Source organism: Crocuta crocuta, unplaced genomic scaffold (genome assembly GCF_008692635.1).
Source record: "Crocuta crocuta isolate KB4526 unplaced genomic scaffold, BGI_CrCroc_1.0 scaffold25, whole genome shotgun sequence".
In the NCBI taxonomy this organism is placed as follows: Eukaryota; Metazoa; Chordata; class Mammalia; order Carnivora; family Hyaenidae; genus Crocuta; species Crocuta crocuta.
Genome location: NW_027532015.1, coordinates 9,853,106 through 9,879,990, shown reverse-complemented (window position 1 = coordinate 9,879,990; position 26,885 = coordinate 9,853,106). Strand labels below are relative to the sequence as shown.

Below are 26,885 nucleotides of genomic sequence, written 5' to 3'. Positions count from 1 at the left end.
TAAATTTTTTAAATTTCGTATAGTTAATTGTCAAGTTGGTTTCCATATAACACCCAACGCTCATCCCAACAGGTGTCCTCCTCCATGCCCAACACCCATTTTCCCCTCTCCCCTAGAAAATATATTTCTTATTAAAAGGAAATAATAAATGTAATTTAAAAAGTAAAAATAAGAACTTCAATATACAACTAAAAAGTGAAAATTTGGAGTGCCTGATTGGCTTAGTTGTTTAAGCCTCTGATTCTTGATTTCAGTTCAGGTCATGATCTCACAGTTAGTGGGTTTGAGCCCCAAGTTGGGCTCTACCCTGACTGTGCAGAGCCTGCTTGAGATTCTCTTTCTCTCCCTCTCTCTCTGCCCCTCCTGCTCTCTCTCTCTCTCTTTCTAAATAAATAAACTTTTAAAATGCAAAAATAATTAGGATAAAGGCAGAAAGTACAGTAATAAATTAGCAAACAAACATATAAAATGGTACTGGAAAACAATAATAAAATAGATAAATCTGATGAATCAAATTAAGTGTGATACTACACTATTATAAGATTTTTACAATATATATAAAGTTCTATATTATCACTTAAAGTATACAGTGATAATATATCTTTAGATATATGCTATAACGTATAAGTTAGCTGATTAAACAAAACAAGAAAATTTGGGCTGAAAATCCAACAAAGATATTAAATGGAATCATAAAACACTCAATTAGTCCAGAAGGTGGCAGAAAAGAGAAAAAAGGAACAAAAAATGATGGGACAAATTGAAAGCAATGATAAGAAGGTAGACCTAAACCTAAAAATATCAATACTAACAATACAGATAAAAGCTCTTAGTTCCCTAAACAAAAGCAAAGATTATACGAATGTACTCTTTTAAAAGCCAGACCAAACAATTAACACAAACCCCACTTTAAATATTTTTGAATAATTAAAGATTTAAAGATGGTATTTAAGCCATTCAAATATTTTTACAAATAATAAGAAAAAATGGAAAAAGATAGATCATGCAACAGGGTTAGGGAACTGAATTGGTTATAATATGAGAAAACTCTAGTAGATTTCAGGGCCAGGGATAATGACAGGGATAAAAGAGACATTTAATAATGATTAAAGTATAATTTTATCCGGAAGCATAACAGTTCTAAATGTGTATGTCTTCAGTTACAGAGTAGCAAACTGAACAAAGCAAAACCTGGTAAAATTCAAAAGAGAAATAAATTCAATTATAATTAAAGATTTCAACACCCATCTCTCACTAATCGAGAAGATAGAAAGAACCTCAGAAAGGATATGGAAGTCTTAAACATTACTGATAGCTGACTTGAACTAATTGATATTTAGAAATCCCTTCACCTAACCACAGCATATTATGCTTTTTTTCCCCATGTGTCTATGGAACATTCACCAAGAGAGACTATATATTGGGCCATGACAAAGTCTGAAGGAATGAAATCACACAGTATATAAGCTGATCACAATGGAATTAAACTAGGGATTAATAAAAATAAGATACCAGGAATATGCCCAAGTATTTGAGAAACTAACAATACAAATTTATTAACCCATACATCAAAGAAGAAATTATGTGGGAAATTGAAAACTACTATAAATAAATGCTAATATAAACACAATTTCTGAAAAATTATGGAAACCAGCTAGAAGAGTAGTTGACAGAACATTAAAAGTTCTAAATGTTCTATTAGAAAAAAAATTGAGTATATTATAAAGTGATTTAAACCTCTCCCCTTAAGAAAGTATAAAAAGAGCAGTTTAAATACAAATTAAATAGGAAGGAAATAAAAAAAAAAGCACAAAACTTTGAAATAGCAAAATGAAAGACAATAGAAAAAAACCAATGGAACAAAAGTGGTTCTTTGAAAAGATTAGTAAAACTCATACATTTTTCACAGACAGATTGAGATAATAAAAGAGAAAATGAAAATTACTCAGATCATAAATGAAAAAAAGGGGCATCACAACAGAATATTTAAATGCTTGTAAGGAAACATCATAAACAATGTTATGCCAGTAAGTTTGCTACTTATATAAAATGAACGAATTCATTGAAAAGCATATGTTATTAAAAATTTTAAACAGAAAATATGAATACCTTTATGTCTATTAGAGAAACTACATTAAAAATCAAAAGCTTTCCCACAAAGAAAATGCCAGGTCTAGGTAGCTTCGCTGGTGCATTCTATCCATGCCCTCCTCCACCTCGCGTAGATTCAAGCCCCAACCTAGAAGGTGTTATAAGATCCTTGAGCAACCGTTCAGAGCTGCAGGGAGGAGAGTCCGGGTCTTTCTTCATAGTAAGTTCTTCATTATAAAACATCAACAAGAAAAAGCAATCTCATGTTAATATCTATTTTCTTTCACAGCATAATTTTAATGTGCTGTTACTCTAACAGTCTCTGTTACTTTTCTTCCTCATATCAATTATCCTCTCCTGATGGGAGTTCAGTGCTCAGAAAGAAGAGAGCATGTGTTGGCAGATGCAGTAAAATCCAATTTTAACCATTCTACTTACTTCCTCCTAGAATATATGCCAATGAGAAAGAGACCTGAGCAACCTCCAGCCCTGAAAAGAGAGACCAGGAGAATAAAAGGAAGGGTCACCTGGGTGGCTCAGTTGGTTTAGTGTGACTTTGGCACAGGTCAGGATCTCACGGTTGGTGGGCCTGAGCCCATGTCGGGCTCTGTGCTGACAACTTGGAGCCGGGAGCCTGCTTTGGATTCTATGTCTCTCTCTCCCTCTCTCTGCCCCTCCCCTGCTCACACTCTGTCTCTGTCTTTCAAAAATAAAAAAAAAAAAATTAAATTTTTAAAAAAAATAATAAACAAAGGAGAATAACAGGAAGGTACAGTCTTCATTGGGAATAGGAATACATGATTTTCAGACGACGATTCAAAAGGAAAAACATAAAATACAATAACATACTGGTCTAGAGACATTAAAGTCAAGTAGCAGTGGCTAGATTTACAGGCTCTGAAACCAAAGCACATGAATTTTAATAACAAACATTCATATTTACTGGCTGTCATCTGGTGCAAGTTACATTAACTTCTAAGTGCTTCATTTTTTCCTCTGTAAAATAGTGAAAATGATAATACCTATTCATAGGGTTGTTGTAAAGACTAAATGAGTTGACGTTAAATCCCTAGAAACAGACATGATTCATGATAGATGCTCAGCAAGGGCTGGCTAGTTGTTATCACTTCATTGTGGCATAGGTGAAGTCAAACAATTCATATCTGGTGACCTTAGTCTCAGTAGCAGGAATTTTGGTGTCTGCTCAGGGCAATCAGGGCAGAGGGTCTGGCTTAAAGAGGGTGGAGAAGAGCTGAAACATCAGCTATGTGTTGAATATGCGTTATGGCACTAGTCCTCACCTCTAGATGTGCCATTAAAATTTCTTGAGACCTTTTAAAAATACTGATATTTAGGCTCCAACCCAGCACAATTACATCTGAGTGCTTGGGAGTAATATCTAGATGAGTCTTCAAAAAACAAAACAAACCCTTCTTAGGTGAACTTTAAGGATAAGCACAGTTGAGAACAAAGAATGGAAAAAAATATAAGTGAGAAGCCTTAAGGACAGAGTGATGACATTTTGGGCATCCCATTCTGCTTTAATGGGACATTTTATGTCTAAGATATGGGATCCAGCGCGGTCAGGCTCTGGTGAGACCCTTCTTCTAGGTTGTTGCCCTCTTATTGTATCCTCACATCGCGGAAGAGCCAGCTAGCTCTCTGGGGTCTCTTTCATAAAGGCATTAATCCCATTTATATAAACTCTGCCTTCATTACCCAATCACCTCTCAAGGATTCCACCTCCTAATACCATCCCATTGGGTGATGTATTTTAACATATTCATTCTGTAGCACATACATACTCAAGCGATAGTGAATGTGTTACTGAGATTGGGGAGAATATATAACTCAGTTTTTTGTCAGGTAAAAAAGGCAGACCTAGAGTAATGAACTCTGCAAACAAAGACAGACAAAGGGTGTGGAGTAGGGGTAATAATAGGGACACAGAGCAGTTTCTGCAGAGGTTGGGGGAGAAGGGAGGATGGTTTGGTGATTAGATAACAGCATGCAGGGTAAATCTCAGAGCTGGAGGTCGTTTTCTTTGGAGACAGTATGATTTCAACAAAAATTAGTTTTAAGATGAGCCTCGCTCAAAACTGGGAACTGAGAAAATACAGCAATAAAGATCAAGATTATTGGAAGAGAAAAATGGAAGTGTAAGTCCTGGAAGATGACAGAGTGAGATGGAGAAGAGAGAAAAAGAACTGAAGTCATTGGTTGTAGAAGGAAAAGTTAATGCCTACAACGGGATGAGTCAAAATACTTTACGAATTGCTCATCATTCTCCAGAAGTAAATGATCTTCAGATTATTCATTCACTAGTGTGTACCTATCCAGTTCAGAAGGAAAAGTCAATTTTCTTTAAGCTTAATGTGCTTAAAGGTTGAAGTTGAAAAAAGTCTGGCTATTTTATCCAATGTGTCAATAGAGAAGAATTCAACACAAAAACTTAAACACATCATCTCTCATCTTATGCAGTAATTGAATTTACTGTTTCTACAATCAGAAAGATTTCTGTGGACGCTATTAAAATAATCTGAGGAACTGGAAGTGATAATTCCTGAATGGTGTCAACGACAATTCACGACTTTACCCTTTATCCCAATCAACAAACATAATTCTCTTCCTGTTTTCCCCTTTCTACCTTCCGTGTCGCCAAAAAGGAAAAAAAGAAAAGAAAAGGCAAAAAAATAAAAATAAAAAAGGGCCTGGGGGAAGCAACAAAGTAAAATAAAACAAAAACTCTTTTCCCGCCCATCCGCAGCCAGCAGAGAGCGCTGGTGCCACAAGCCGCACAACCACGGAGCCGCTTAGCCTTTTCTAGGATCTAACTGCCAGGAGCTGGGGACACTGAGATTGTCCCTGCTGGGAGCCCGTAGTTGACTCGCTGTCGCTAAGCAACGGGAAAGTGGGCGGGATTTTTGCTCATTCGTGCGCGCGACCTCCCAGGCGGAAGCGGAAGTGCCGGTAGCGCGCGAGTAGGAAGTGGTGATTCCTGGAGTAGAGATGGCCGCGCTTGCTCCGCTGCCCCCACTCCCCCCCCAGTTTAAGAGCATACAGCATCATCTGAGGACGGCTCAGGAGCATGACAAGCGGGACCCTGTGGTGGCTTATTACTGTGAGTCTTTCCGAGTCGCCGTGCCTCTCCTTACCCTCCGGGGCCCACACACCACCCCCTGGTTTTTAGGTCAGGCCCCGCCCCTTCAGCTTTAGACCTGAGCTTTGACCTCTGGCCTGCCCTGGGAACACAGTGCGGCCCCGCCCTTTTCTGGGATTTCTGGGATTTCCCCACCTTCTATCCTCTCTCCTCGCAGGTCCCAGAAAGGCAAAACTTAAAAAGCACCCTTGTTGTTCGTCGCCTCTCCAGTCTTGTGTTTAAATAGTCCTAACCTGGCTGCATGGGCTCATGAGCTCAGTGACACACTGTCTTAAGGTTTTCTGTGTACACTCAACAAGAGGCTCCTGTCTCCAAATTAGCCTCTATAATTAAGTAATTGTGTTGGGGCTAAAACAGAGGTGAGTGTCCCGAAGACAGTAGTGATGTGGACAGAAGGAAGGTAGACTAATTGAAAACATAGTAATAATTGCAGGTTAATTATGACAACATGCAAGCCCATTCAAAAACTCCTAAATGGTGAAATGGAGAAGAGTTGCTAAGAAGCCAGCACTTGAATTTGACCATTTTCCCACCAATGAGAATTTTACGTCTTGACTTCTTTGAATAATACTTGCGGTTGAGACATTTGGTAGCAGTGCAATCACTTTGGTTGATTATGAAACATAATCAACATAATTCTTTTCTTAATTCTATGAAACAGAATCTACAGTTGATAGAGAACAAATTAGGTTGTTCAAACTTTTTCCTTTGTAGTAAGTCTAGTAGTTTTTTTTAATGTAAACTTCAAACTCAACTGCAAATAAAACAAGTGACTAAGCAACTGTAATCTTCTGTGAAGGACTTTTAGCACTGAAAAGCTCAATATAATGTGGCCTCTGTTGTGAACATTGAAACGTTCACTAAAATCTGGTCTACTTTCATCCCTATCAAACTCCAGTACTCCATTTTCATTTCTCAAGTGTTCAAAGCCATTTCCAACCTTCATGTTCTTCAGTTTCTTGGAAGGCCTACCTGTTTTTTTTCCACTTGGCAAACTCCTCATGATTCAAGATCGAACCCAAATGTCACCTTTCCTGTAGGTAGTAAGCTGAGTGTTCTCTAGGCCCTCTCCACTTTGTTCAAATCATACAGCATTATTTCCTTTAAGTTTGTTTTTCAGGTTCCACAAGTAAGGCTTATTAATCATTTAATCACCTTGTATTTATTGAACTTCTTCCTGTATCAAGCATTACCAGGCACTGTGGCTGCAGTTACTGCATTCATACAAGTGAGGAAGAGCTTATATACAAGTGAGGAAGAGAGGGGCTTAAACAATAAAATGAGTATATTATATGGACTGTAGAAGGTTTTGAAGACCGAGAAAGCAAGGTAAAGAGAAAGGAATACTACTAGGAGAAGGGGGGTAGGGAGCAAGGAGGGAATTTCACTTTGAAGGTAGTCATGGAATGCTTCACTGAGTTCGCATCTGAGGAAAGACTTGAAAGAAAAGAAAGACAGACTTTGCATCATCTGGAAAAGAGTTCTCTTCATAGAAGGAATAATATATTCAAAAGTCACGATGCAGGGGCTTGTTTGAAGGAGGATCAAGGAGCCTCCATTGTAACTGGAGTGGGTATAACAGGGAGAAAAGTGATGTGAGAAGGGCAAAGAGGTAATTTCTTCTAAGAGTGAAGTAGGAGCCCTTGTACCTGTCTAAAACAAATACCTGTCCCTGAGTTCTGTATTATATACCTTTGTGAATGCCCAGGGACTTTTATTTTCTGTGTCGTCATCCTCACCCTTTTGCTATTTCTTTCTCAACTTGCCCCAGTTTTTTTTTTTAATTAAAAAAAGAAAAGAAAAGAAAAGCTGCCATTATGACATTCTTCTAAAGTTATAGTCCTGTCTGCCTAACTTCAGAGGTAAGCTTGAAATACCCATCCGAATTCTCTTTACTCCCTTTCTTATAGAGCCTTTTCAGCTCGTTGCAAGTCTGCTTTTCATGCCTTTTATTTCACCAAAACTGCTTTCAACAGGACCATGAACAAACATTTGCATTGCTAAATCCAAGTGGTAGTTAAGGAATATTTTTGTTATGAAACCTATGCATAGTAAAGAATACATAATGTGTGTATGGTTTAAAGAATAATAAAATGAACACCAAGGTACCCACCATATTTGAAGTTATTAGACTTTTTAATTTTGGCCAATCTGGGGAGCATGAAATTCAAGCTGAATTTGCAATTCACTGAGTCTTAATGAGGTTGAGTGTCTTTTCATATGTTAATTACCATTTGTGATCCCCTTTTGAAATACCTATTTATTGCTTTTATCTATTTTTTTAATTTCAGTGTTTATCTTTTCTTAATCATGTACATACTCATCCTTTGTTACACGCAATGCAGATGTCTTCTCCAAGTTCATAGTTTTTTGACTTTTTGCTCTCTGAAGTCCTTGATGTTCACGAGTTCTTAATTTTAAAATATAGCCAATTTGTCACTCTCATGATTTATATTCTGATCTTCCAGGACTTGATTTCTTTTTGTCTACTTTGTTTGGGACTTTGACATCCTGGATTTGCAGATGGGTGTCTTTCATAAAGTTTGGAAAATTCTCTACTATTATCTTTTCAAGTGTTACTTCTCTATACTGACATTTTGATTAGACATGTGTTTGACTTTTCTCCTTTGTCTTTTAATGGTTTCATCCCTTTGTCTCTCTGTACATTCTGTATAATTTCTGTAGGTCTGTGTTCACCTCCATATATCCTATTGTATAACCCATTTGTTGAATTTCAATTTTCATTTTTTTATTTCTGGGTGTTTTCTGCTTTGTTGTTTTTAAATTGGCATAGCCATTTCTGATAGTCTTTTGTTACTATATTTTTAAACACTTATTTCTTTAAAAGCTTTATAAATATTTGTTTATATTCGCTGTCTGATCATTCCTGTAGCTGCTGTACGTGTGGGTCTGATTCTTTTGTGTAACAGAAGACTGCTTGTGGTGACTTCTTTACTGGTAATTTGTGCTTTACACATACCAAACCTGTGTTCTTCAAACCTTGGTGTCCAAGTAATTCTACCGGAATCCTCTCCCCAGTTCTCAACTCCTGTGTTTCTTTTCTAACAAAGCTCCTTTGATCAGGGTAGCAAAGTAGTAATGCTGCTTCTCTTTTCCCACATCCTGTTGACAATTGCCCTTCTTCTCCTTTAGAGAAGAAAGGCATACTCTCATGCATCATGAGTATTTTTATGGTGTATTGCCCTGGGGGAGAAGGTGGAAAACCTTCCAGGGTGTCCGGAAAAAAGGGACAATTTAAATTACTGGTATAGTGAAGTTTCTGTTAATTAAGGTATTACGGAGAGCTTCCTGTCCTTCCTTTTTTATGTGGAAGAAAATCAGAGCAAAGAATAAGCCTTTATTTGAAAACGCCAGGCATGAGAGAAGATGTCAAAAGCAACATTCTAATTTGGAGAACGAGGGCAGAACATTTTATAAGGGTGAAGAGAAAGAATTGTCCTTAGATATTAGTAGCCATTGTCTGATCATTTGGGATTTTATCCAGAGGGGTGCTGAGGGACATTTTGGGATCAGAGTCGTGTGAGAAAGTGTGAAAAGGTTTAGCTGTGAGGACAAAGACATGCAGGGACCGCAATGGAAAAATCTGTCTGTCAGAGGTCTCTTACACTTATAAATATATTCGTAAGGGTAAAGCCTCACTTTAAAACCTGGCCTTGCATTAAAACCGGAATTCCCAGAACGTAAGAGTTTTCATGCAATGACCTCATCTTTTCATCTTCTATTCATTATGAAAGAATATTCCTCATAGAAGAGCAAACCCAAAAAAGCAAAAGAGAAATGCTGAAGGGGATAGTGCCCCATTTCATCAAAGTGACATAAGGATCTTTAGCTGACTGAAATTTTGGAATTAGAAATCAGATGAGATGAGTCAAATAGGGACATGGGTTAACATTTATTTGAGTTAGAAAATTAAGTCATGTTTTTCTGAAAAGTAAGCCTCCACTGGCTGTTTGGCATTAACAGCAGGTTTTGCCATTTATGTTACATGGTAGACCTTCTCAAACTAAATGAGCCTTACTTTTCGGCTCTGAGGTATTCTGTTTTTTCAGAACTACATTTAAAACAGTGATAAGATAAAAACATTTAAATTGGTTTTGAGTTTCTTTTAATGTTTTTGTTTTCTTTGCCAGAGCATGTTGAAATGAACAGCATTTCAGTTTTCCAATCTTTCAGTGTCTCAGAATAAACAAGTCTCTGAATGAGAAAACATGATGAATCTTTGTAAGATTTTTTTGTATGCTTCCCAGGGTTGAGAAAATGAGTAACTCTAATGATGGGGCGACAAATCCTTTTCTTGTTTTAAAACAAATTTGGAAGCTGACCTATATGAAATACCAGCTAAGAGAGATTATTAAAAATAGTATTTGATGATAGATGATTATATGCTTTTTAGCCTACAACCCAGAAGGAATTAAAAGAATTCTGTGATTTTGCTGTGACAAAACTTCCATTCTCATCTACTGCTTTATGCAAATGAACTTTCTCCCATGTGAAATTCATAAAGATGAAAGTGGCAATAGAACCAGTACACTACTCTTGATTCATTATGACAGTAAATCACGTTGATTCCTAAGGACACAGTTTAGCTCATTAGGGGACGCATTTACAACAAATTTTACTTTTTATTTTTAATGATTATTAAAATGTGAAATACTGATGTTTTGATCAGTTATTCCTTACAGTAATCACAAAAACCTCAAATCCGGAGGAAAAACTTTAATGCTAAGCACCTTATCCAGCAGGACATTTTGATAAATTTAACTTCAATTTTTACACATTTTAAAAACTGTTCTAAATGTTTACTTTGAGAGAGAGAGAGAAAGCAAGCAGGGAAGGGGCAGAGGGAGAGAGAGAATCCCGAGCAGGCTCAGCACCGACAGGGCTTAATCTGAAATGGGGCTCAATCCCATGAATTGTGACCTGCTTCAAGTTAGGACTTCTGAGCATACAAATAGTTTTATAATAAAATTCAGTAGGATAAGTAAATGGAAATATAGGTTAAAAGAAATCACAAAATGTATTATTTCTGACTCTTGAAGAAAGAGCTTTTTCCGTTTTAAAATAGATTATGATACCAAATTGTTATGATACTTAACAGCTGAAAGAATTATATAATTTTAGATGTCTGTATTTGATGTACAGAAGTTACATCTTTTATACTTGTGTAAACATCTGCTGAAAAGCGATAGACGTCAACTTAAGAATGTGTGAAGGGATACATTTCAGTAATCTTAGTGCAAACAATTTTCTCAAATTCCTAGAGCAAAGAATTTTTGGTGAGGAAAAAAAGTCCAGATTATTGTGCTGAAGTGCTTGCTGACCAGTAAAGCTCCCCGTTGTCTTTTACCTCTGAAGCTTTGCCTGGAATCCGCCTGACTTGCTCTTCATGGGGCTAACTTACCAGCACGGATTCAGTACAAATTCTGCTTTTCACAGGCTGGTTTTCGTTACCTCCTAAGGCTAGTCTAGAAATTGTTCCTGTTTTTTGTCATTTTAATTACATTGTGTTGTAAACACCTTTTTACCGTTTTATCTTCTGGATTCTCCTGAAGGACAAGGACAACTATTTTGTTTTCTCTCACCACCTGGCACATATCTGACATTCGTGAATATTTAATGAATGCCGTCTCTCTAAATTTTACTAATTAATATTTCACTAGAGTGTAAGCTCTATGAGAGCAAGAAGTATGTCTTATGTTGATGAACTTTGAATCTTTAATTCCTAATATAGTACCTAAGATATGGCGGATATGTGTATATTTTGGCTGTTGATTGAATAAATGAACTATATAGTAACCATAGAGTAATTTACAGCTTTTTAACATGCTCCGGCTACAGTAAGGAAATGTAATGGAAAGAATTCCAGTGCTCTGTGTTTTATAACTTACCTTACTATGTTTAAAATATTTTTTAACATTCATTTTTTGAGAGAGAGAGAAAGGAGCATACGAGAGAGAGAGAGAGAGAGAGAGTTGGGGAGGGGCAGAGAGAGAGAGGGAGACACAGAGCTTGAACTCATGATCTGAACTGAAGTCAGATGCTTCATTGACTGAGTTACCCTGGTGCTATTTACCTTACTATGTTTATAATGAGTTTTAAATTAAGTCATTGGTATATTATCATAAGATATACCTATTGTGCCTCCTCCATTTTGGTGTTATGTGATTTCTAGAAATGATTTATCTTTGGCCTTAATGTGAATATCCTAGTGTTTTACCATTTTTAAAATTATGACTTTAATATTTCTGTATTTTTATGTTGTTTTGGTCTTTTGTTTTCCTTTTAAATCAGGAATGTATGTTGAAATACTATATATTAAGTTACTTTTTTTTTTACTGTTTGTGCAAGTGCTAATATGCTTATGCTTACTTTGAACTTGTTAATTTAGTAAGTTATAACAGAATAGTAAATGTCCTCATATTTGAACACCCCTCCATTCCTGGAAAGAATCCCATTAGTTTTTTTTTTTAATTAAACTTTTTTTTTTTTAGGTAATTGTAGATCCACATGCATATGTCAGAAATAATACGGAAATATTCTATGCCCCTTACTCCATGTCTTCCAGTGGTAGTATCTTGCAAAAAAAACCCTGTACTGTAATATTATGACCAGAATATTGACATTGATAAAATCCACCAATCTTATTCAGACTTCCCCAGTTTTATGTATATTCCTGTGTGTGTATGTGTGTGTTTGTGTGTGTGTTGTGTGTGTGAGATTTACTTCCAAGCAGTTTATCAGATACAGGTTCCTGTATCACCATAGTCAGGATAGAGAACAGTTTCCTAAGAAGGATCCCTCATTTCTTTTTTATAGCCACATCTGTCTCTTGTCAACCCTACCCTATCCCTGTGCCCTAGCAACCACTAATTTATTCTTCATTTCCAAAATATCATTTAAAAAATATTCTATAAATGGAATCATACATACCCTTTTAGGATTGACTTCTTTTCACTCAGCAAGTAATAATTGCCTGGAAGCTCTTCTAAGTTGTTGCATGTATCAATAGTTTGTTTCTTTTATTAATGCTCAGTAGTATTCCATGGTATGCATGTAGCAGAGTTTAACAGTTCAGCAGTTGAAGGACATTTGGGTTGTGCTATGATCTGAATGTTTGCCTCCCTCCTCCACAATTCATGTTGAAATCCTAGCCCTCAAAAGTAATGGTATTACTAGGTGAGGTCTTTGGGGATGATTAAGTCATAAGGATGGAGCCTTCATGAAAGAGATCCCACAGAGCTCCCTACCCCTTCCTAGTGTTTAGTTTTACAAGAAACCAGCAAAACTTTTTCAGATTGGCTGTACCATTGTACATTCCAATCAGCAGTGTAAGTCATGAGTTTCTCCATGCTATTGCTGGCATTTGGTGCATCACTCTTTTTTTATTTTATTTCATTTTTTCCTTAATTTTGAGAGAGAGAGAGTGAGCAGGGGAAAGGGTCAGAGGGAGAGAGAATCTCAGTCTTCATGCTCAGCGCAGAACACTTGATGAAACTAATCAGATGCTCAACCGACTGAGCCACCCAGGCTTCCTGTGTCACTATTTTTATTTTAGTTGTTCTGATAGTTATGTCGATATATACATATCTCATATTTTAGGCTTGAACAAGTGTTGATATAGTAAAGTTTTCTAGAATATCTTCCATTTCTGTCAGATTTGCACAGTTATTAACTAGAAATTACAAACTTTACCTTTTTCTCTTCTCTCATATCTCTCACAATCAGTCATTAAATTTTTAAAATTTTACTTAACTCCTCATTTTCTTTTGGTAGACCATACCCTCATCTTACACCTAAACTATTGACATAGATTCCTAGTTTCTACTTCAAACAGGTAGTCCCTTGAGCCACTGGATTAGAACAGGTAGTCTGCTTTAAATTCTTACTTTAAGAAATGCTAATTATTAAAATTCAGCTTAATTAATAATGTAAATTAAAATCATTGAATTTTTTTGGCTGTAAAATTGTAACTTAGTGCAGATGAATATACAGTGAACTCTCCATTGACAAGGCTTTGTGAATTGGTACAAAAGTTTTGGAAAGCATTTTGGCAAAATGGATGGAATTACAAAAATATCTGTAATTCAGTAATTCTAGTTTTGGAAAGCTTGTGTTTAGGAAATAATCACAAATGTATTAAGAGCTTTATGTGGAGTTCTCTGGATGATTATACATTTGTGAAAAATGCAAAGTAACCAAAATATAGATCATTGTGGAGATGGTTAATTAATTTATGGCATATCTTCTGGGTGGAAAGTAATGTAATCATTTAAGAATTACAAAGCATCTTTTGTAACATGGGAAGAGGTTTATATGGAAATGCAGTATATAAAATTGTGTATATATATATATACACATATATATATACTATGCTTTGAACTTTTTAATGTATATATACTTGGAGAAAAAGATTGTGGCTTTTAGTTTCATAGATAGTGTTCATTTTGAATTTTCTTTTTGAGTTGTTGTTTTGTAATATTCTGTTCTGTAAGTGAACATATTCCATACCATAAAAAATTTAAAAGCAAAAGCTTTATTAAAAGGAAATCAGTTTTTAAAAGCCACCTATAGTAGCTCTGTATGTAAGTGCCCTTAGTGATTTGAACTCTGAAATCATCTTCAGCTGTTCTAATCAAGCTGAATTTCATTCTGTTTCTGGAACCTCTCTCTTTTTTTCTCTTGTCTTCAAGTCTTCCAACACTCTGTTCCCTCTGTCCTGACAACTCTTTACTTCAACACCCTCACTCTTACTTTATCCTTAGGTACTAGCTTGAATGCCACTCTTCCTGAGAGGCCTTCTCCTAAACCTGCTAAGGCGCTTCTTTTCTTTCTCCTCATTGTGCTGTGTATGGGTTTACCTTCACTGCTTTTCATTTTCTTTTGTCTCCTCCAGGTGTTAAACCTAAGGCTTGCACCCTTCTGGGTGCTTTTTATCTACTTACAGTGTCAGTGCTAGGCCACTAGAGACATTTACACACTAAAGAAAAAGTGCTCCAAAAATGTTTGTTAAATTGACCTGGATTGTAAGGCAGCCAGTGGTCCCTAGAGGGAACTATGACCATACAGTTGTCACTGGATAAAGAAGACAAATAACATTCATGTAGCTCTTGGCTTTGTAACAATGTTTTCTTTCTTTCTGGATATCTGATTTGAACCCTACAATCATCCTGATCCTTTTGTTAGTAAGTGGTGGAACCAGACCTGAATGGCAGATGCTAAATGAGAGATAGTTATATGGAAAATTGTTGATAGTAGGTGGTAATTAGAAAACCAGTTACAGGGGCACCTGGGTGGCTTAGTCTGTTGAGCGTTCGACCTCGGCTCAGGTCATGATCTTCATGATTCATGAGTTCAAGCCCCGCATTGGGTCCTGTGCTGACAGCTTGGAGCCTGGAGCCTGCTTCAGATTCTGTGTCTCCCCCAACTCTGCCCCTCCCGTGCTCATGCTCTGTCTCTGTCTCTCAATAATAAATAAAACAGGGGTGCCTGGGTGGCTTAGTCGGTTAAGCATCCGACTTTCGCTTAGGTCATGATCTCGCGGTTCGTGGGTTTGAGCCCCGCGTCGGGCTCTGTGCTGACTGCCAGCTCAGAGCCTGGAGCCTGTTTCAGTCTGTGACTCCCTCTCTCTCTGACCCTCCCCTGCTCACGCTGTCTCTCTCTCTCCTAGAAATAAATAAAAACATTAAAAAAAAAATAATAAAACATTTAAAAAAAGAAAGAAAGAAACCAGTTACAGAGTGAGTGAGGGTAAAGGGACTAGTCTAACTGGTGAAAAATGAAAAGGGGGCAAAAAAGCCATTGCAGTGGAGGGTTAGAAATGGAGGACAGGCTTGATGTTATTAACATGATTCTGAGCATCATGTGTCTCTCTTTTTCCCCTTTAATGAAGCCAAAGAATATTTGAGTCTCTAACTAAATGTGGATAAGTGTTTTGATTCTGTCAGATTTGGTGCTGTAGATAAAGCTAAACCCCATAAAGAATTCTTCCCTTGAAATTTGCTTAAGTAACTAAACGTAGTTTCAAGCTCAGTTTTGTAAAGTTTCCTCTAGGGGGTGACAGTGTACAATTAACAGACTTAATGAAAATGTAGATGTTCCTTGAGAGTCATTTGTTTATATGATCATAGAAAAATTAAAAACAGTTGTTCAGGAAGTTGTAAATAGGTATGGCCATTTCATTTCTGAGATGTAACTGGACACACAGTGTAAAATTGTACTTTAGTTTAAATAAAGGCTAAATAATCTGGGATTATTTTACTTTATATGTTAAACCAGATGGATTTGATAATTAATAGCCAGTTGCCTATTATATTTTTTTCTGTTGTTAATCACACAGACATTGGGTCTTTTAAAGCCAGTGAGACAAAATTAACTAAACCAATAAAGATATCCCCCTTTTTTTCCTGATTTGTGAATCTCTGTGATTAATGGAAGTCTGTAGTCCTGTTGTCAAAGTACTTGTTTTTTATTACAGGCTGACTCAGGCTTCTTTACTGTAGCAATGACAGGTTAATAATAAAAACAAAGTTGGGCACCTGATTTATCTATTAACATTTCATTTATTTGCCTTTTGTTTGTTTCTGCAAATATGAATTTTATTTTGTAAAAAATAGTCACTTTAATAGTTACTCCTATTTTTGAGTAAAGTAAATCATTTCATTTTTAGACTCTCAGTCTGTCCCTAAGGTTGAAGGCACAGGGGTGGTGGTGTCAAGTAATTCATCCTTTACCATCATTGTTTTGCTTTGGAGCCCATGCAAGTTTAAAGCATCTTTTTTTTATGACAATTATGTTTGATGTTCAAGGTGAAAGTTTATTCTTGGGCAGCATGTTACTACATGAAAGAGGTTTCAGTGCTTGTGAAGTTCCTGCTTTCATTCAGTTCATCGTTTATTTTTCTGTGGCTTGTCAGGGTTTTTTGTTTTTTAGACGTTTTTTTAACCTCAGTTACTGCTTCTCTTTGGAAGCACTCTGGACTCCACTGTGCCTCGACTATGGGCTTTTTAGATATTCCTCCTCGTTTTATTTTTTAGTGGTTGCTCTGACGTTTACGTTAGCTTATCATAGTCTACTCTCATATAACATACCACCTCGCCTTCCAGGTAAGAGCTTTTCTTTTCCCTTCTCCTGTCCTTTGTTGCCATACATTTTACTTATAGATATGTCATAAACCCTAGAATATACTTTAATTTCTTTGTCATTTTTTATAAGAAATTTATAAAATGAGGAGATGTTGAGATATTTTTGTGCATAATTACCATTTTCAGCACTTATTACTCCTCTCCTCAGACCCCACTTTTAAATCTGGTGTTATTTTCTTTCCTGTGGAAGAGCTTTATCATTTCTTACACAGGCTTGCTGCCAGTAAATTCTTTCAGGTTCTACTGTGTGAAACAAGTGTTTATTTCATATTTATTTTTGAGAGGTACTTTTGCTGGGTAAAGAATTTTAATTTGTCTGTTTATATTTTTCTTTCTTCACTCGATTCTTTTTTTTCTTTTTTTTTTTTTTTTCCTTTTTGGCCTCACTTCCCCACCCTCTTCGGGGAATCCAGTTACACATATGTTAGAACACTTGTTTGTTTGTTTGTTTTCATAACTCACTGAGACTCTGGTTTCTTTTTCTTTTCTATCCCTTTTTCCCTGCATAGAGTAGTTTTTACTGCTAAGTTCTGAAGTTCACTAATCTTTCTCTCGTGGTGTCTACACTACTGTTAATCCCTATCCAATACATTTTTCATTTCAGATTATTTTTCATCTCCAGAAGTTCCATTTGTGTTCCTCCTGTATGTTTTGTTTCTCTCCTCATTTTATTCATCTTTTCCATTAAATACTTTATCATGATTTCCCAGTAATTTAATGTCAGTCTTCTATTGTTAATATCATTGTTATTTTATCAGTGTTTGATCTTACTGGGCTGTTAACAGTCTCCTGCTTATTGCCACCTTAGTAATTTTTGTTTGGTTGCAGGACAGTAAATTTAAGTTCCTGAATGTCTAGAGTTTATAGTTTTTAAACAGATTTGATCTGTTTAGTGAAGCCAGCAGTGAAGTTGGTTGCAGTTCAGTGTGATATGTGTGTGCTTTATTTTGTTTGTTTTTAGTTTTGGCAGCAGGTCTAAAGTAGCTCTAAGGACAGGATAATCCTCTACTAAAGCATACCTCAAATTTAGGGTCTCTACTGAATATTTTGGGTGAGCATTTAGGGCTCTGCACCCTGGTTGGAACTTGAAAGCATCCCAGGTTTGGGGATGTGCCTTAGGGATGGTTCCGCCCAAAGCTTCTGCTCACCCTTTGACTTTGTGGAGGTTTCCTCTACAGCTACACCTGGTAGTATTCAGCTTAGCCTCAAGTTTGTCCTTGTACAGATTTCTGGGATTCTTTTCTGCATGGCTTCCACTCTTCAGCACTCTGAGCCTCCACTTACAGCTGCTTCGGGTGACCTGAACTCTATAGTTTGTTTTCTCAACTCTGTTGGACTGTGTTCTGCTGGGGTCTCCCCCCACTCCTTAGTTTATAATGTGCCTCCAAGGGGGCACCTGGGTGGCCCAGTCGGTTAAGCTTCCGACCTCGGCTCAGGTCATGATCTCATGGTTCTTGAGTTCAGGCCCAACTTAAGCCCTGCGTTCAGAGCCTTGTGCCTGAATTATGTGTCTCCCTCTCACTCTGCCCCTCCCTCGCTTGTGCTCTGTATCTCAAAAATAAATAAACGTTAAAAAAAAAATTGTGCCTCCAGGAAGAATGCTAGGATGATCGTAGGTGTGGTCATATCATTTGTTTCTTTCTCCAGGTGTCATGGTCTTCCCATCTGTTTTCATTTGTGAAAATGTGTTTCATACATTTTGTCTAGTTTTTGTTGTATATGGTGGATGGCAAGTCTAGTTACTCCATCATGGCCAAAATTTGAATCTGGTCTCATTTTAGTAATCAAATAGTCACTTAGTATTTGCTCTATACCAGCACAATCTTCTAATAAGAATTCAGGAACAGCCCACCTTTTCTTAAAGCTACTATATTATGACAGGAGTTACAAAAATATTGTTTAATGAAGGAATGAGCAAAGTAAACACCCTTTATTAGTAGAAACTCATTCATACTTTCTGTTTAATCCTTGACTCAGAAGTCCCTTGATAAAAGCCTAATACTATCCATATAGCAAATATTTACAATATACTTATGAATAGAGTAACATATTCAGTTCCGTTTATTGGAATAAAATCTTCTTCTAAACATCAGTGTAAATCAGAATGATTCCTATTTGAGTGCCATATTTATTTAACCTATCAAAGCGTCACTCTTCACAATTGCCTTTATATATCTTTTTTTGTATATTTATACCATGCATTTCATAGTTTTATATTTCTCATGTGTAAGCAAGGATGTGTTAGAATGTTAGTGTTTAGATTTTATGGAACTTTGAATTACACATACCTTCAAGATTTGTAAATGTTTATCTCCTAAATGCTTCACATTAAATTAAAGTTAGGTTGGAAAGTATTTAATCCTTTTGCAAATGTACCTCATTACTCATCTTCAAATAATATTTATTCATAAAAATAAACACATTTCCTTGATGAAATAAATCAAATATATTTTCTTATACATGATTTTAGCTACATATTTGTTCTGTTTTAGTAGGTAATTTTCCATGTTAGACATTAATTTTTCATCGTCCTGCTGCTGCTACAATGAATTACTTGTCTTGAGCTGTATATGAAAGTGATTCCTTTTCCATCCCTTCTGGCAAAAAGATCTTTTAGTGTATATATTAATTTTCACAAGTAGATAAGGTCTTCTTGCTTTTACTACTATGAAAAAATGTATCAGAAGATAGTTTTCTGTATTTAAGAAATATGCCACATGAGATATTAAAAAATGTAAAAGCCAGGCCAGTTTTATCTTATTTCTAATTCTGAGATGATTCTTTCCAGTTCTTCAATTAAAAGTGCTGCTTATACTTGCAAAGACTAAATTGTACATGTAAACCAAGAAAGAAAATGCATGTAAGCAAAACCAATGAACTATATTACATTTTACATCATTACATTTTGTAGCAAGTATCAAACATCTGTGTTAAGGTTAACTTTTAAAGGACAGGAGCCATATTTGTTTGTATTTGTGTTATGAGGAAGGATGATAATGGTTGTGGTAATAGTGAATTGAGAATAATTTGATTTTTTGCTTCTGAAGAGGTATAGATATAGGAACTCTCTATTTGTATTGTAAAGAACAGTAGAAGTAGTTACAATTAATAACAAATTAGAAACAGAATTGTACTTAAATTTTTTTTAACGTTTATTTATCTATTTTGAGATAGAAAGAGCTGGGGAGTGGCAGAGAGAGAGGGAGAGAGAGAATCCCTAGCAGGCTCCATGCTGTCAGCACAGAGCCCGACTGGCTGTCTCACAAACTGTGAGATCATGGCCTGAGCTGAAATCAAGAGTGGGATGCTTAACTGACTGAGCCACCCAGGTGCCCCCTGAGAACTATACTTTCTACATGTGAATAAACCACTTAAATCACTTTCTTATGGTAACAAGAAAACAAGGCAATTAATTTCTTCATGTTTGCTTAATGATTAAGTCCTAGATGGCTGCCACTTAAGCGGTTGGAAACCTAAGAATCAGTCTCATTTTTTCAACCTATCTATGCTGGAGAGCCATTTATCCCCAAAGTTGGTTCACCAAGTAGCTAATTACACTCCATGGATTGTAGGATTCATATAGTGTTCACTACAGTATTTAAGGAGATAAGGAGAAGGACCTCCTAGGAAAATCAAACTGTGCTGTATTTCTTCATGTTATCATGGCATCATGTTAGCCAGCAGTATATATAGGTAGTGAATAATTAACATATATTAAATTTTCTATGCATGTTTTTCAGTGAGGTTGTTTTAAAGAGATTGATACAGGGGCGCCTGGGTGGCTCAGTCAGTGAAGTGTCCAACTTCAGCTCAGGTCATGATCTCATCTTCGTGAGTTCGAGCCCCACGTTGGGCTCTGTGCTGACAGCTCAAAGCCTGGAGCCCGGTTCAGATTCTTTGTCTCTTCCTCTCTCTGCTCCTTCCCCGCTCACACTCTGTCTCTCTCCCTCTCAAAAATAAATAAACATAAAAAAAATAGATTGACATATGTTTGAAATAGTTATTTGGGAGGTCGGGAAGGCAAGTATTAAGCTCATTGAGGTTGATAATTTTAATAATTATAATGGTGCTAATCTGCTAGTGGTCTCTGTTGCTCGTATATAGACATGGAGAATGAGGATTGTTGAGTTTATACATGACTGTACTTTTGCCAGAGGAATAGAGTAAAAGTATTATGGGGAGTAGGACATAGGGCAGTAAAGTTCTAGAAGAATATCATGTAAAATCAAAGCTGGTTGCTGAGAGAAGTTAAAGAAGAGACTGATTGTGATGAAGAAATAGACACCCGTGAACTGGACACCTGTTGTAATAGGCGTAGTTTGAAGTTGGAAAAAAGAGAAATTGTATTTAGAGCTGTATTTGGAAGCACAACAGTTTGAGATGGTAATTTAATTATAGAATGACTGGCATATAAGGGAGAGTGCATGCAGTTACTGGAGACCAGGTCACTAAGAATTGAGAACACGATACTATGCATTAATTAGGATTAGATTTTCTTTCTTATTGCTGAAAATCCAAAATAACGATGGCTAAATAAAAGAAGGACTTCCTCATTTAAAACAAAGTCTCATGTTGGCAGTACCCAGTGTGTATCAAATCCATGAAGTCTTCAGGGATCCAGATGCTTTCCAATTTCAGATCTACAAGCCAATACATGATTACCATTTGCAGGGTTGCATTGTGGTCTGAGCTATCTACTAGAGTTTCAGTCATTCCATTTCTATTTTAGGCAACAGGAAGCAGAAGAGAGAAAGGGTCAGTGAGATCTTTTCCCAGCTTCATTGCCCTTTCAAGGTGACTGCCAGACTTCTCGCCCAACAACTTCCGATTATATGGTACCAGTCTTAGTTACTTGGTCATATCTTGCTTTGAGGAAAACTGGGAAATGTAATTTTTTGGCTAGGTACATTACAGTGCCCTTAATAACATAGGGGTCTTGTTAGCAAAGAAGGTAGAAAGAAAGAATGTGACTAGGCAGTTAGCAATGTCTGCCACAAGTATTAATTATCCACGTGAACAGTGGACTTTTCAAGGTGATGGAAGGACAAGAAAGGACCTTGAGGTCCTTGGGCTCTTATAGGCATTAACAGGATAAGGTGCAAGGAAGAGCAGGGCTTGAGCCCTAGACCAGTGTGTTTAGAAAACATTGAGAGAAATCTAAGTAGCAGTGGAATGCACAGGAAAAAAAAAACAAAAAACAAACAAACAAACCAAAAAAAACATTACATTTGCCAGTCCCGAGATAGGAAGAATATAAGAGAATTTCTTCAAGTGACATCTAGGTTTAGTGAAGACAGATAAGGAGAAGGAATCTGAGAACACGTAGAGGATTTCACCAGTTATAAAGCAGTAGCTCCAAGTAACACGGTAGAAGGCATGCGGACCTGTGGAGGGGGTAAGCGCTAGGTTGGGGTAAGAAAATATAGTTTATAGTTGAGAGGAGTAAGGATGCTGTGAGTAGTGATTCTTCACCTTTTGATCACCTGTCCATGAGTTAAAAAAAAATTAATCTCTAATATGTTATGTAAATTTATAAGTTATATTTGCATATTGATGTGCTAATATTATATTATAAAAATACTACGTATTATTAAAGATACAGAAACATAGAAATTAGAAAGAATGGTATAAAAATTATTGGCAGCAATGCTACTGTGTTCTGTCCCACACTCCAGCCAGTTATGGTGCCAATCCTGGGATCATGTAGGGCCCAGAGGCTGTGGTTTCAGCATAGCATTGGGCAGGGACTCTGTTAGGGGGACTGTGAACGGCCTGGCATGGAATTGATCCCTACTGCCAAGCAGAAGCCTTCGTCTTAAAAATAGAGCAAGAATACTTAAAATTCTTGGTAGAATTTTGGTAATACAGTAAAACATGGGAAGATTAAATTTAGAGAAAGAAAAGTATATTAACAGTTACAGATATTGTCATGTGTAAAGATGGCGTTTGATCTGTCATCTCATCAAACCAAATAGCCAGGAAATCTAAAAAATAAAAATATAATAAAGAGGGAACCACAGACCGTTAGAGAAAAGAAGGATCATTTATTAAGTGTATTTGAGATCGGTGCCAGTAACTTGGGAGGAGAGGGAATGCAAGGTAAAGAGTTAAATATCAAAAATTAAAACATAGGAAAAACAAGAAAAATCATGTAAATGAGTATCAAGTCCTTCGGATATAAAAGAACTTTTCTAGGCACAGAATTGACAGGAAAAAAAAATCACAACTAATGGCTTTGAGTACATAAATATTCCAAGTCTCTGTGTTTCAAAACAGCATTCAGAAATTGAAAGATGGTATGATATTTGCAGCCAATATGTTTGTTTTTCAAAGAGCTCATGGGATGCACTTTAGAAGAAATGCAACAGAAACACTGGAAGCAAAAACCTGAGCAGCCCACAAAGAGGAAGTGTTGGGGAGTTCAGTCACAGTTGTAAGAAGAAAAGGAGCTTAAGACAGGGGCAAAGGTCCTGAACAGCTCATAAGAGACGTGACTGGTTTAAAAGGAAAAGGTGTTCAATCATGCTTTAAAAGGTGTGGGGGGAGGGAGAGATGACTGAAACCTAACAGATACATGCTAAAGAAACATGACCAATTAAAAGAAAGAGAAGAAAATTTGGTCACATTTGTGACCAGTGGATGTTTAAACCGATCGGGTTTTTTGCTTTTCAAATTAGAACCTTACTTTGGGTCAAAGTGATACCCAGTGCTGGCTGGTATGCAGGGAAAATGAAAACACCATGGTTTTTATACTGTGTAGCGGTGTAAATCTGTACGGTACTTTTGGAATTCCATTTTTTTCCTCTCATAAATACCTAGATGGATCAGATCCTTAAATTTGATATATGAAAATACATTATTAAATTAAACATCAAACTCTGTAACATGAAATAGCCTAAAAGTCTAATAAGCATTAAAAAGTAGTTTCTTCAATTAAAGCTATTAAAATTAAAAATCAAGGGAATAAACAACTGCGCATTATGTTTATCTTAATACATTTTTAAAGAGTATATGATCGAGTAGACATAACTGAATTGGAAATCCTGAAAGTAACTAACATATACCAAGCCGTGTTATAAAGCTCTAGTGATGGGCCAGTAGACTAATGAAACAGGATAGACGGTATACAGAATTGGGCCCTTTTATTCATGGAAGCTTAATATATGATAATGAATGATGAAAGTGGCATTTCAGTCAGTGGGGCAGAATGAGCTATTCTTTCATCCATGTATTTATCTATTCAGAAAATGTTTATCGAAGGCCAAGCACTATCCTACATGCCAAGGGCACATCAGCAAACCAAGTAGATGAACATCACCATCATCAGAGTTTAAATTCGAGTTGGAGTAGACAGTGGATAAATAAATAGAAGAAGATTACATGCTGAGAAGAAAAGTAAAGCAGGGAAGGGGGATCGTGTTCACAGGATGCCATTTGAGGGGAAAACATATCCCTCCTTTGTACTGTGTAAAGAACTACCACAAGGCAATTTGTTGAAAAACAACTGAAAATTTGGCAGATTTTTTCTTTTATTTGATCACTACTACTAATTGATAAAGGAGGATATAGAGCTATGCAGTAAATATGCAGTACTTTTTCAGTAATGAAAATGAAAAATCACTTAAAATTCCAAGGCTGTTAGAAAGTTTACTAATATCACATTTTTGTGGGTTTGGGGAAATGAGTGCTTGCATATGTTGGTGATATAATTGCGTATTGGTAATCTGTTTTGGAGGACAGCTTATTTATTTTTTTAAATGTTTTTATTTCTGAGAGACAAAGCATGAGCAGGGGAGGGTCAGAGAGAGAGGGAGACACAGAATCTGAAACAGGCTCCAGGCTCTGAGCTGTCAGCACTGAGCCCGACGCGGGGCTCGAACCCACGAACCGTGAGATCATGACCTGAGCCGAAGTCGGATGCCTAACCAACTGAGCCACCCAGGCGCCCCTGTTTTGGAGGACAGCTTAAAAGTAGCTCTCACAAGTGGAAAAGATATGTATCCTATGACCCAGGAATTCAATTTTTGGTGTTTGCCTCCAGGAACTCTTGAATATATTCTCAAGAAGGTGTCGTAGCACAATGATTTGAGTCATACTGTGCTTGGATCACAATCCAAGAACTACCTGAATGTGAATGTTGTGTCCGTCCACTGGGTGGACACCGTAGCGCCGTCACAGATTTCCAGAACAGAACTTGTACACTCTGAGAGTAAATTACAGGTGGTAGTAACAACAACTGCTATAGAACTATTCGTAGCTCCCATCACTGGGAAAGGTATTAGGGTCATGGTGTCACAAAGGTTTTTAGCTTTAGCATTTTCTCTAATATTTTTATTAACTTTTTTAAAAGAAAGAATGTATATATTTTTGTATCTATAAAAATGACTAAAGCTGTTCTCCCTGTTAGCCTCAGCTCAAGTTACAGTTCCCAGTATTCTATCCCATATTATATATTTTATCAGTATCACTTAACTGGCACGTGGGTGAGTACTCTTGTATAAGTAGTTGTTTTTCTTTCTTTTTTTTTTTTTAATATTTTTATTTATTTCTAGGAGAGAGAGAGAGACAGCGTGAGCAGGGGGGGATCAGAGAGAGAGGGAGACACAGACTGAAACAGGCTCCAGGCTCCAAGCTGGCAGTCAGCACAGAGCCCGATGCAGGGCTCGAACCCCCGAACCGCGAGATCATGACCCCAGCGAAAGTCGGCCGCTTAACCGACTAAGCCACCCAGGCGCCCCAAGTAGTTGTTTTTCTGAGTGCCTTAACTTGCCAATTAAAATTACATGTCTTTTTGACAGAATAGGAACTGGTCTTTTTTTTATCATAATGTCAAAAAAGAAGGTCTTGGTAAAAAATATTGTTGGTATCATCATGAATTTCTTGTATTCTTTGGTTACTATTTGTGTGTTCTTTATTTTTGTTAATAAGATCTATAGTAAATCAAAGTTTTATTTCTAAATTCACTTAAATTATTTATTAGAACATGTATTTTAAACATTCAGTAATAGAGGGGCGCCTGGGTGGCTTAGTCGGTTAAGCGACTGACTTAGGCTCAGGTCATGATCTCACAGGCTTGTGAATTCTAGCTCCCCCTGCCCTCCAACATGTCGGGCTCTGCTGACAGCCTAAAACCGGCTTCAGATTCTGTGTCTCCCTCTCTCTCTGTCCCTCCCACACTCGTGCTCTGCTTCTCTGTGTCTCTCAAAACTAAATAAATAAAAACATTAAAAAAAATTAAACATTCAGTAATAGAAAGGAACATTTAAAAATGAGATTGTTCAAACCATCTTATTTTTCTTTGTAGGTCGTTTATATGCAATGCAAACTGGAATGAAGATTGATAGTAAAACTCCAGAATGTCGTAAATTTTTATCAAAGCTAATGGATCAGTTAGAAGCTGTAAGTTAAACACCAGTCATTGATTTTCTGATTAATGTTTTTAAGTGACATTTTATTGCATTTGTGTATATGAATTTTGCCATTTTGGTTCGTCCCTTGATAGCAATCAACAAAGTCTTTACAGCTGAGGAAAAATTAGACACAGATTTTTTTTTACATCTTCTAAAGGAGTTAGTTGTAAGCATAAGTTAACGTAGTTTTCAGTATCTTTGCATTTACCACTGCATTTTGTTATTGTGGATATTACAGATGGCCTTTGCGTCGTTTTTTCATAGGTGACAGACCCTTTCTAACCTTACTTCATGTAGTCACATGGACAGTTGATTTGGGACGTGTTAGATAGCTCTTATAATAATGAAATGGGCTATCTCGTGAAAGGGACAATGAAGAAAGTGTTATCAGTTGCCTGTTGTCTCTTTGTCTCGCTTTTGGTGCCAGGACAAGATACTTTTATGGTCCAGGCATTCTTCCCTCTAACAGAAATGTGGTAGGTGACTAATGTATGAGTCACCTTCTTGAACCATGATATAATTTCACAGGTTACATAGAGGCATCCAGGGAGAATTGACTGGGTTGGAAGTACCGGAAGGCAGGGGTAGCCTTAGTAATCCCGCTTCGTAATCAGCGCTCCACCCTGGGCCTCCTCTCCCCGCTGTCCCGGTTTCTCTTCTAACGATGTCAGGGTCTGCTCCTCATTAATTCATCTCTTCAGAGGCTGTTATGTTAATAACTTCAGCTTTTTATTTACTTATTTAATTAGGTGACCTGCTCAGGAGAATTATAAATCTAAATATTTACTTAACTAGTTGTATTATTTGTTTAGAGAGACAAAATTTAGATATATTAAAAATCAAAAGACTTACAATAGTCAGCCCAGAGCTTTTATAAGTTTTGCAAGTTATTCAGATCAAAGCCTCATTAGATTAAATACCCGTGGGCAGTAGCCTTATAACTTGATATGGGCATCTGGCCTTCTGACCCAGCATCCCTGTCATTGCCACTATTAAGCACCCGTGGTGAACCTAGTGGCACTGCCGATGGAAACCCAGCCGTCCCTGAAGCCCGTCTGTCCT

General features: G+C 36.8%; 1 protein-coding gene across 2 annotated transcripts in view; it reads left to right on the top strand.

Moving 5' to 3' along the window:
* The first annotated feature begins 5,072 nt into the window (after window positions 1-5,072).
* The window catches only part of VTA1 (vesicle trafficking 1), a 62,437-nt gene continuing 40,624 nt past the window's right edge, over window positions 5,073-26,885 (top strand). The window contains exons 1-2 of one of the 2 annotated variants that reach the window (XM_077776118.1): window positions 5,073-5,212; window positions 25,718-25,812. In XM_077776118.1, coding sequence (XP_077632244.1) covers window positions 5,101-5,212; window positions 25,718-25,812 — 207 coding nt within the window. In that variant the 5' untranslated portion in view covers window positions 5,073-5,100. The remainder of the gene's footprint in view (window positions 5,213-25,717; window positions 25,813-26,885) is intronic. The other variant, XM_077776120.1, reaches the window with a different exon arrangement.